At 44.2% G+C, this 12,282-nt stretch overlaps 1 protein-coding gene across 2 annotated transcripts in view; it reads right to left on the bottom strand.

Annotated features, from left to right (window-relative positions):
- Positions 1–12,282, bottom strand: part of znf407 (zinc finger protein 407) — a 470,846-nt gene that overhangs the window by 167,899 nt on the left and 290,665 nt on the right. For both annotated transcript variants that reach the window (XM_078216863.1, XM_078216862.1), the window contains one exon: positions 7,669–7,835. In XM_078216863.1, the coding sequence (XP_078072989.1) occupies positions 7,669–7,835 (167 nt within the window). The remainder of the gene's footprint in view (positions 1–7,668; positions 7,836–12,282) is intronic.

The following is a 12,282-nucleotide window of genomic DNA, read 5'->3' on the forward strand; positions in this document are numbered from 1 at the left end:
CAGTAAGTAGTCTCACAACACCAGGTTAAAGTCCAACAGGTTTATTTGGTAGCACGAGCTTTCAGAGCGCTACTCCTTCATCAGGTGAGTTAAAGCCAACCATGACTGGATTCTTTTGAGAAAGAATTCAAACAGGGAAAATATTTGAGTCCCCAATTTGTTTACCGTATGTCAGATTGTATACAAGTACAGGTGCACTCCATTACAGGCAATAATGGGGAATGTATCAGATGAAGTTGTACGGTGTATCAGGCTTAGGTTCCCAACCGTCCTGAATTGTCCTGGTGCCTGGGATTTCCAGGTTGATGACACCTCAAAGAGTCAACGACCTGACACCTTAACTTAGTTTTTCTCTCTGCAGATGCTGCCTCAGCTGAGTTCTCTCTTTTCAATTTTAGATTCCCACAGTATCTTGTTCTTGTTTTAGAGTTTTATTGGTGTTTGATGGGGACATTGTTGTTTGCAGATTGGAATACAATTGCGAGTTTCAGACTCCAGATTCTCTCTCTCTCTCCCCCCCGCCCCCCGCCCCCCCACGCCTCCCACCCACTGCCCCAGCCTCCCCAAAATAGTTTTGTTTCTGCAATGAGGTGTGCGTCCTGATTCCTGAACGGCTTCGCAGCTTTCCAAAATCTCTGCTCCCCTCCACTTCTGGTCTCCTGAATTCTCATCAACCCACTTTCTGTTAAACTGTATCAACTGAAGTTAAGTACATCCAGGTGGAGGGCACTGATTGGATGGTTACTTCAGCACAGATAAAGAGAATAGAGTGGAATTGGGAAATATATACCTGAAATGTGTCACTCTGAATAAATCTATTCCAAGTAACGACTGGCTCAAGTTGCTTACTTCACCCAGTGGCCATCAGAAGTGTAACACATTGGCGCCTGTGCTTTCAACTGCCTAGGCCCTAACCAATGGAATTCCCGACTTAAAACTCTTTACCTCTCTGTCTTAAAAGCTATCACTTTGACCAAGCTTTTGTTCACTTAGAATAGAATCATAAAATCCCTACAGTGCAGAAGGCGGCCATTCGGCCCATCAAGCCTTCATCGGCAACAATCCCACCCAAGCCCTAACCCTGTAACCCCACGTATTTACCCCGATAGTTCCCCTGACACAAATGGGTAATTTAGCATGGCCAATTAACCTAAGCCGCACATCTTTGGAGTGTGGGAAGAAACTGGAGCACCCGGAGGAAACCCACACCGACACAGGGAGAAGGTGCAAACTCCACACAGACAGTGACCCCAGGCCGGAATTGAACCCGGGTCCCTGGCGCTGTGAGGCAGCAGTGCTAACCACTGTGTCGACTATCTCCTGATGTAGCTCGATATAAATATGAGTTGTTGGTGTTGTGTGATCGATGCATAGTAGATTTATCTCAATATAATATGTGCAGAGTATTCTTCGCTTGCATAAACTGTACCAGTATTCAAATTCTGAGATATTCATGACCTACCATTTGTGACATTCATTGCTCTATTTTTAAGCATAATCACTTCACTGATATATCCGATACTTGCAAAAGAATTTTGTATACACATGACACATTTATAAAAAGGACAAAGTTCTCCTTTACATTTCCCACAAATTATTCTTTCATTTGCAAATCAAATCATGCACTTAAATTAAGCAAGCTTGTTCTTAATATATTGTAGTAAAAAATAAAACTGATGGCTCTATCAATGGGATTGCAAAATTTGCACTGATTTATCTTTTTTTATATGTAATAGGAAGTCGTATCCTTCCAAACAAGGATTTAATCCAAGTGCCTCTGTTTACCTCAAAGGATTCCGGCCTTTGCACTTGGAAAACTACAGTTAATCTGAAGGAAATAGCAGACACGATGTTTCCCAGGTATTAACAGGATGGGACTCTGTAAATTGGTTCCACCAGTAAATTGAGATTCACAAGTTTTTTTTTCCCCACACAGTGACATGATTGTAAAATGTCAGATTCAAAGGTGGCTAGAGATTCAAAGGCAATGAATAAAAGTGACATGGTCTATCCTATTAACTGATAATGTTTGTTTAGCTATAATATTTAAATTCATCTGCTTTCCTTCTTCAGAGAAATTCAGTAAATTAAGTAGGGTCCATCTGTGGGTTCTGGGCCTCTGCTGGATCATAAAGACTGTTCAGGTAAAAACAAAACCTAATTGTTAGGCTTAAGTATTTTTTAAAAATCATTTTTATGGGATATAGGCATCGCTGGCTAGGCCAGCATTTATTGCCCATCCCTGGTTGCCATTCAGAAAGTGGTAGTGAGCTGCCTTCTTGAACTGCTGCAGTCCCGAGGTGTAGGTACACCCACAGTGTTTTTCGGGAATTCTAGGATTTTGACCCAGAGACAGTGAAGGAATGGCCAATATATTTCCAAGTCAGGATGGTGAGACTTGGAGGGGAACCTCCAGGTGGTGGTTTCCCAGGTATCTGCTGCTTTTTGTCTTTCTAGATGGCAGTGGTCGTGGGTTTGGAAGGTGCTGCCTAAGAAACCTTGGTGAGTTCCTGCAGTGCATCTTGTAAATGGTCCACACAGCTGCCACTGTTCGTTAGTGGTGGAGGGATTGAATTTTAGTGGAAGTGGTAGCAATCAAGCGGGCTGCTTTGTCCTGGATGGTGTCAAGCTTGTTGAGTGTTGTTAGAGCTGCACTCATCCAGGCAAGTGGAGAGTGTTCCATCACACTCCTGGCTTGTACCTTGTAGATGGTGGACAGGCTTTAGGGAGACAGGAGGTATGCCTCTCATCTATAGTTTGACTCAGTGGGAAGGCCCTTGCTCGGTTTCAATTCTACTCCAACCAACACATTCTTTCCAGTTTTCAAGGGTTCATCTGTGGGCCTCCCTCCCTCTTCCTTGTCTGCATATCACATAACATAGACTAACACTGTAGTGCAGTAGTGAGGGAGTGTTGCACTGCCGGAGGTGCTGAATTCCAGATGTGACATTATATCTATCAATCTCACCTAAGCCTCTCATCATTTTGAACATCGTCATTAAATCCCCCCTTAATCTTCTCTGCTTTGTGGAGAACAATCACAACTTCTCTAATCTCTCCACATATTTGCAAACCCTCATCCTTGGTACTGTTCCAGTATATCTCTGCAACCTCTCCAAAGCCATGACATCCTTCCTAAAGTGTGGTGCCCTGCATTGGACACATCCTTCAATTAACCCGAGTAGTCTCTATTCTTTTCCTTATTCTTTTGTGGGATGTGGGCATCACTGGCAAGGCCAGCATTGGTTGCTCATCCCTAATGACCCCTGAATTGAGTGACTTGTTCAGCCTTTTCAGAGGGCAGATAAGAGTCAACCATTGCTGTGGCTCTGGAGTCACATGTCGGCCAGACCAGGTAAGGATGGAAAATTTCTTTCCCTAAAGGACATTAGTGAACTAGATGGGTTTTTACATGGTCACCGTTACGGAGACTAGTTTCTCTTTCTGTATCCGATTTCACATTGAATTTACACTAATCTCCTCTAATTCACCTTCTCAGTCCTCAATCTGTTAATTCCACAATCCTTTAATCTGATTGTGCATCTCTGTCACTTGCCATGTTCCCTTAGGCCCCAGGTGCCCAGTTCATTTGGAAGGGAGGGGAGGGTCACATTGATCAACAAGATCAGTGAGTGGGGGAGGGAGGTCATGCTGCAATTGGAGGGTCAGGGTGAGGGGCGGAGGGGTCAGGAAGTAGCCTCTATGTCCTGGTTTTGAGAAACTGTGTCACAACATGCATGCCCACGTGCCTCATTAAGCTCAGTGATTAAGGTCAAATTTTCACAGATTTTCGTTTGCTTATATGCTTAAAGTTCAAGCGTGAATTTTATTAATTAAATACCAAAAGGTTACTAATTTGGTCCATTACTATTCCTCCACCCTGCTCAATAACTGGGAACCATGATGTGGAGATGCCAGCATTGGACTGGGGTAGGCACAGTAAGAAGTCTCACAACACCAGGTTAAAGTCCAACAGGTTTATTTGGAATCACGAACACTGCTGCTTCATCAGACGCTGTTCCTTCATTTGACCTGATGAAGGAGCAGCACTCCGAAAGCTCGTGATTCCAAATAAACCTGTTGGACTTTAACCTGGTGTTGTGAGACTTCTTACAATAACTGGGAAGGCCACATAATGTTCGACAACTCCCCAAATGTTCCCTCTGGGGTCACACAAGGTTTGGGGTATTAAAATGGGATCAAACTGCGGAAAAGTTTGGGAAACATTGCAATTGTTCTTTACTCTTGGGAAAATGAAAATGGAACACTTACCTGTATAAATTAAATGCCAAAGTCATTCCTACTGGGGTGGGATTTGGGGCGATTTCAAAAATGATCCATAAAAACTGCACAGCATTATTAAACAACCAATGAATGTGTTTAGCCATTTCAGTGCCAAATTTTAAAAAATGATGCTGCAACTGTGCTGGGTGGCACAGTGGTGCAACTGGGTGACAGGGTGGTGTAGTGGTTAGCGCTGCTGCCTTACAGCGCCAGAGACCCGGGTTCGATTCCAGCCTCAGGTGAATGTCTGTGTGGAATCTGCACGTGGGTTTGCATGTCCGCATGTGTTTCCTCCGGGTGCTCCGGTTTCCTCCCACACTCCAAAGATGTGCAAATTAGGTGGATTGGCCATGCTAAATTGCCTCTTACTTGTCAGGGGAACTAGCAGGGTAAATACATGGGGTTAGGGGATAGAGCCTGGGTGGGATTAAGTCAGTGCAGAGTCGATGGGCCAAATTTATTTATTAGTGTCACAAGTCCGCTTACATTAACACTGCAATGAAGTTACTGTGAAAATCCCCTAGTCGCCACACTCTGGCGCCTGGTCGGGTACACTGAGGGAGAATTTAACATGGCCAATGCACCCTAACCAGCATGCCTTTCGGACTGTGGGAGGAAACTGGAGCATCCGGAGGCAACCCACGCAGACATGGGGAGAACGCGCAGAATCCACACAGACAGTGAACCAAGCCAGGAATTGAACCCGGGTCCTTGGCGCTGTGAGGAGCAGTGCTAACCATTGTGCCACTGTGACACCCATGGTCTTCTTCTGCCTTCTTCTGTGGGGGTTCTGGGATTCTATGAACCTTTAACTGACATATTGCTGTATTAATGGAGAAGAGAGATTGCTATTTTGACTAGCTAGCTTCTTTTAGGTTACTCTGAAACTTCTGGAAGTACCATGAATTTAAGGAACACTAATTGCACGGCTATACTAAAACTGAAGTTCATAATCTGGACATCAATATATTAAATTTAGGTGGGTGTATTAGCAGAGCTGTTTGGTTGTAATGGCTTGGCATCTCCCAAGTGTAGCACTGTGTCCTTTTTGCATATTTTTACACGCGTACACAGTTTCTGCAAGACTAATAAAAAATCTGCTTTTTAATGGTTGTGACGCAATAATGTCCACTGAGGGTGCAAGTTAATCCGCAGGGATTCAATAAAATCTGAAAGTTTAATGATACAAACTTAAATTCATTCGCCAAAGTCCTGTAGTGGTTCACCCTGTCAGGATCTTCTGGCCCTGTCGTCGGTGCATTCCCACCGTGGGTATTCTCCAAGGGAGGCAAGGGGTGCATTCAATGGGAAATCCCATTGACAATGGCAGGACCATAACATCCCATCGCCAGCGACTGGAAACTGCCTTCCACTGCCGCAAAACACACCGCGGAGGGAGGGAGGAGAATCCCACCCAATATATTGAAAATAACATTGCATTTTCAAAGATAATGGGAGAGAAAATGCATAAATGTAACAATGTGCATGCTTTAAAGATGTAGCAAAATTTAGAATCATAGACTCATGGAATCCCTACAGTGCAGAAGAGGCCATTTGGCCCATCGGGTCTGCACCGACTCTCTGACAGTGTATCTTACCCAGGCCCTCCCCTTTGCCCTATCCCTGTAAGCCCACACAATTACCATGGCCAATCCACCTAACCTGCACATTTTCGGACTCTGGGAGGAAACTGGAGCGCCCGGAGGAAACCCACGCAGACACGGGGAGAACATGCAGATTCTGCACAGACAATGACCCAAGCTGGGAATCAAACCCGGGTCCCAGGCACTGTGAGGCAGCAGTGCTAACCACTGTGCCACCGTGCCGCCCTATTGGCCAACAATTCCCGAACAGAACTGACACAGATGTAGTCGAAACTGACATGATCACAACACACTAAGGGCTGAATTCAATCTAGGCAATGGAGGTCTTGCCCATGGGTTGCAGAGTTTTGCCTCCTTTGGGGAATGCCCGCCCAGTGTCGGACAGGCATTTAATTAGTTGGCGACGAGCCTTCTTTGAGATCCAGGACCCTTTGGGTGGAAATCCTGCCCCCCCAAGAGCAGCCTGCCAATCAGAGGCTGGTAGTTCCTTATTGCCATCAACACCACAGAGGGAACATTGGTAGCTGCCGGCAATGCACTCATGAGAGGCCTAGAATCACAAGGAGCCCAGGCCAAAGGGTAGGATGAGCTTGTCAGTAGCTGGCTTGGGGTGTGGGAGGGGGTGGGCAGGAGAATCAGAGAGGGGCCAGGTTATCTTGGAACTTCTGGAAGAAGGACCACTTTTGGTAACAATCCTGGACACTGCTACACTGGAGATCTTCCCTTGTTTCTACCTCTGACAGAGTTGAGTGGCACAGTTGCCTCTACAGATGAGGAATGTGTTTTTTTTGCCTGCCTGCTTGTTATGTACTTTCCTCAGCCACTGAGAGGGACAGAAGCAATTTCCTGAACAGCAAAACTAAAAACAACTCAGTATGTCAAGATTAAAGAAGCAGGGCTGTTTTTGTGGTGATCCCACGCTGTGGAATTTGCTCTGTCGATGTAAACAAGGCAGATTCTGCAACGTCACAGCAATTCTGCAGAAAGGTTGCAACTAATAGCATTCTTGGAATTCACTGCCAACATGTTTGACTTTGTAAACTTGAACGCATCCAAAGATCTGCTAGTACATCTTGACTCGCACCAAGTCCCATTCACCCATCACTCCTATGCTCACTGACCCAAACTGGCACTTGGTTCTCATCCTTATGTTCAAATCCCTCTACTCGCTCACTATCTCTGTAACCTTCTCTGACCCTGTAACCCTCGGGGATCCCTGCACTTTCTTAATTCTGACCTCTTGCACATCCCTGACTTCAATTGCTCCACTGTCGGTAGCCGTGCCTTCAGTTGCCTAGGCTTGAAGATCTGGGGCAGGATTGTCCGGCCACGCTCGCCTGAAGCTCGGAAAATCCCATCCAAGGTCAACAGATCTTTACGTGGTCCCTGTCCCACCCGCTACAATTCCCACGGCAGGCGGAACGGCGAAACTCTACCCCTGGGATTCATTCCTTAAAACCTCTCTGTCTCTCTCTCTCTCTCTTTCTTTCTTTAACGATAGCCCTTAAAACCTACCTCTTTGGCTAAGCTTTCGGCCACTTGCCTGACTATTCCTCATGTGGCTGATTGTTACATTATGTCCGAGAATGGGCCTGTGAAGTACTTTGGGCTGCTTCCACTAAATTAAAGGCAAGTTGTTGTTCGTGGAACCAACAGAACAGTGACATGAACTAGCTCGAATGAGTTCAGAGCGCACTCGCATTTCCCTTTGCTAAATGGACGCTGCTTACAGATTTAACAACTGCTTTTCTTTCCCCCGCAGCCTGTTAAAAGAGCAAACCTGTGTGAGTCCTGAAGTGATCTCTCATGGCAGATGCTGTGAGAAATGAATAGTGACACGTCAACCAGGTGCACTTGAATGGCTTCTCGCCCATGTGCAGCTTCTTGTGATTGGTCAGGGCCCACTTCTCCGTGAAAGTCCGGTCACAGATTTCGCACACAAATTTCCTGTTGCAAAGAAAAAAAAAGGAGGGATATAAAACATAAGGAGCAGGGGGGAAAAAAATATATTGCGCACACATAATACTGCCACAGCGTTCTAAAAAATGAACTGTAGCAACTGTACAGACTTTGTGCAGACAGCATTGCAGGCTGGGCCTGTCACGTCTATATAACCAGGCATTGATTTTTCTGTCGAGACCCGGTACTTTATCCATTTATTCTCTGCTCTGCGGTTGGACCCAAAGGGTTTGAAAAATTCTGTTACAGTCCAGTTACCCCCAAGGCAAATGTGAGAATAGATTTCACCTGTACAGACCCCTCACTTATCCAGGGCGCACGCTGTCAGAGCAAAGGCTAAATGAAAAGCCATCCACACAAGGTTAGCCAACCAATCATGCCAGTGCTAACGCAACCAAAATTCAATTCAATTCAATTTATTGTCCATATGGAAGCTCATTTTGGGTACAATTGCTCATTCGTTTAAAAACTATGTATAAATGAATATCAATAAAAAAAAAGAAAATGATACTCTCACTGAAGTCTAACTTTAATTAAAATATGTATTAAAAACTAACCAATGCATTAAAATAGTCAGTGAATCGCATCATGAGTGCATATCCTCACCTTGCGTTAAACTCCTGTTAAACGTTCTTACAAACGAGCTCCACAACTGATTTGTTCTACATCTGAGGGATTGTAGCCTTTTCCCTCAATACAACCAGCAGTAATATTGAAACAAGGGAGGGTAATCTTCATCATTCATGACACTCCTCACTTTTGTCTTCGACAGCAGGTTTTGTCAAGAAAGATCTGCCCACCAAATACCCTTCCTGACTGCTTCAATAATCTCGGTATCCTTATCACCGCCAAGGCGTAGACGTTCATACTTTAGGTACAAAACCTGGAATTACAATCACTGCTGGATCGTGTCCCATTTCCACCTTTTTGGACCATGATGAGACAAACCTCAATAGACTGGACTCCATGTGGAAAGAGGCATTGATTAACCTGGTGCCCTGTCCATCTGAGATTTAATGGGCTAAGTAACAAGATAATAACCATGGCTTGCTATAGAATGTGCAGAATAAATATTGCTATATCTGTAGATCTTCCTTCTAGCAGAGTGTCTTATATTTCAGTGTCATTAATTGAAGATAATTATCCCACATCTTTTCGTGTACAAAATATAAACATATAATTTATATCAAATACAAATAAATCTGGAAAAGATGCGAAGTATAGCATTCCATGCCGCATCGTATTGCTGAATGCAATGCTTCTGTCTGTTCAGCACTGGCACAGATTAATTTAAAATTCTGCACAGCTACCCACGGAAAAATGGACACTTAAACTATCCTATAAAATCTCGGTGGGTTAAATAAACTCCCATCTATAAGTATTATATATGAAAACCTGAAATTTCAGACTGATCAGAGCAAGAATAAGAGAGAATTCTATCCTGGTGATTCATACTCAAGATGTTAAGCTATCCTTTCTCTTGAGCATTTCCAGCATTTGCAGTTTTACCATTTGCCCTCACAGCCATTGGTGCCAAATCCTGCAAACCCCAATATTCAAATTGTCTGTGCAGCTGAGAAAAATAACAAGTCCCAAAAAAATGGACAGCAAATACCAAAGAATTCAAGCTAATTGCACAATATTGGGATATGAGTCACAGAAAACTAGCATGCAGGTACAGAAGGTAATAAAGAAAGCAAATGGAACTTTGGCAATTATAGTTAAAGGAATAGAATATAAAGATAAGGAAGTATTGTTGCAACTATACAAGGCATTGGTGAGGCTGCACCTGGAGTATTGTGCACAGTTTTGGTCCCCTTATTTGAGGAAAGACATAGTGGCATTGGAGGCAGTTCAGAGGAGGTTCTCTAGATTGATTCCAGAGATGAGGGGTTTGACGCATGAACAGTTTAGGCCGATACTCTCTGGAATTTAGAAGAATGAGGGGAGGTCAAATTGAGGTATACAAGATGATAAAAAATGTGGATAATGTAGACGTGGAGCGGATGTTTCCTCTTGCGGGGCATTCTAGGATGAGAGGCCTTAGGATAAGAATAGAGGATAGCAAATTTAAAACAGAGTTGAGGCGAAACTATTTCTCCCAAAGGGTTGTGAATCTGTGGAATTCGCTACCTCAAAGTGCGGTGGATGCTGGGACAGTGAGTAAATTTGAGTTAGACAGATTTTTAATTGGTAATGGGTTGAAGGGTTAGGGGGAGAAGGCAGGAAAATGGGGATGAGGAGCATATCAGCCATGATTGAATGGTGGAGCGGACTTGATGGGCCGAATGGTCTAATTCTGCTCCTATATCTCATGAACTTATGAAGCATTGAACACAAATTGAGAAAAACAAAGATCATCTCACAAAATCTTTAGATAATCACACGGGAGATATACAAACAACTTACATTTATATAGCACCTTGAACCTAATAAAAGACCCAAGATGATTGGAGTGTGACAGTATAAAATATGACACTGAGTAATTAAGCCAGATGACCAAAAACTTGATGAAAGTGGTAAGTTTGAAGAAGTATCTTAAAGGAGGAAGTGAAGTATAGAGGTTGAGGGAGAAAATTAACTGAACTTAGGTCCTAGGCAACTGAATGCATGTTCACCAGTGGTGGGGTGATTAAAATCAGGAATGCTCAAGAGGCTAGAATTAAAGGAGCCTCGTTATCTTGGAGTGCTGTGGGACTGGAGGATATTACAGAGATAGGGAGAGGAGAGGCCATGGAGGGATCTGAAAACAAGGATCAGAATCTTAACATGTTGCTTGACTGGGAGCCAGTGTAGGTTAGTGAGTACAGGGGCAATAGGGGAAAAGAGACTTGCTGCAGGTTAGCAACCGGGCAGCATCACTTTGGATGTCCTCAGGTTTATGGAGGGTAGAATGTAGAGGACCACATTTGAATAATGATGGAGAGGAATGGGTCTTCTGGTTCATGCAGTTCTTCCCACGTAGTTCTGACAACTCGTGCATCAAAATACAGAAACTCCCCACCGGGGCATATTAGGAATCATAGAGGAATGCAGCATAGAGAAAGGCTCTTCCGCCCATTGTGTCTGCACCGGTCAAAGACAAACCACCTAACTATTCTAATCCCATTTTCCAGCACTTAGCCCATAGGTTTGTCTGCCTTGGCATCGCATCAAAATATTCATTAAATGTTATGAGGGTCTCTGCCTCTACCACCCTTTCAGGCAGTGAGTTGTAAATTCCCAGCACCCTTTGGGTAAAAAGATTTTTCCTCACATTCCCTATAAACCTCCTGCTCCTTATCTTAAATCTATGCTCTCAGTCATTAATCCCTCCACCAAGGGGAAAGTTTCTTCCTGTCTACTCTATGCCCCTCATAATTTTATACATCTCAATCATGCCCCCCTCAGACTTCTCTGCTCCAAGGAAAACAACCCCAGCCTAACCAATCTCTCTTCATAACTCCTCATCCCCATTTTCCTGCCTTCTCCCCATAACCCTTCAACACATTTCCTGCCTTCTCCCATAACCCTTCAACTGCAGCCCAGGCAACACCCTGGTAAATCTCCTCTGCACCTTTTCCAATGCTATCACATCCATAAAACCATAAGACATAGGAGCAGAATTAGGCCACTCGGCCCATTGAGTCTGCTCTGAAATTCAATCATGGCTGATATTTTTCTCATCCCCATTCTCCTGCCTTTTCCTCATAACCCCTGATCCCCTTATTAATCAAGAACCTATCTATCTCTGTCTTAAAGACACTCAATGATCTGGCCTCCACAGCCTTCTGCGGCAAAGAGTTTCACAGATTCACCACTCTCTGGCTGAAGAAATTCCTCCTCATCTCTGTTTTAAAGGATCATCCCTTTAGCCTGAGGTTGTGCCCCCTGGTTCTAGTTTTTCCTACTCGTGGAAACATCCTCTCCACGTGCACTCTATCCAGGCCTCGCAGTACCCTGTAAGTTTCAATAAGATTCCCCCTCATCCTTCTAAACTCCAATGAGTACAGACCCAGAGTCCTCAACCGTTCCTCATACGACAAGCTCTTCATTCCAGGGATCATTCTTGTGAACCTCCTCTGGACCCTTTCCAAGGCCAGCATATTCTTCCTTAGATATGGGACCCAAAACTGTCCCAAATCCCTCCTATAATGTGGATTCCAGAACTGCACACAATACTCTAGCTGCAAATCCTCTAGGTAGCAGAAAGAAAAGGCAGAAAATTCCCATGTGACCCCCCCCCCTTACAGAATCAAAACTGCATCCAGAAGATCACAATGGCCATGAAATATCATTGACTATCACTGATGGTGGAGTACCAAAAAGGGGGGGGAAACACAAGTGACTACAGAAAAGAACCTGTGCAGGCAGACAATTAGACGTGCATTCAAAGTCTGAGGAAAAAAAAACACGTGAAAAAAATGGTCTCTAGATTACATATTTTAAAGTTCTG

The sequence above is a fragment of the Mustelus asterias genome, chromosome 7, assembly GCF_964213995.1.
Source record: "Mustelus asterias chromosome 7, sMusAst1.hap1.1, whole genome shotgun sequence".
Classification (NCBI taxonomy): domain Eukaryota; kingdom Metazoa; phylum Chordata; class Chondrichthyes; order Carcharhiniformes; family Triakidae; genus Mustelus; species Mustelus asterias.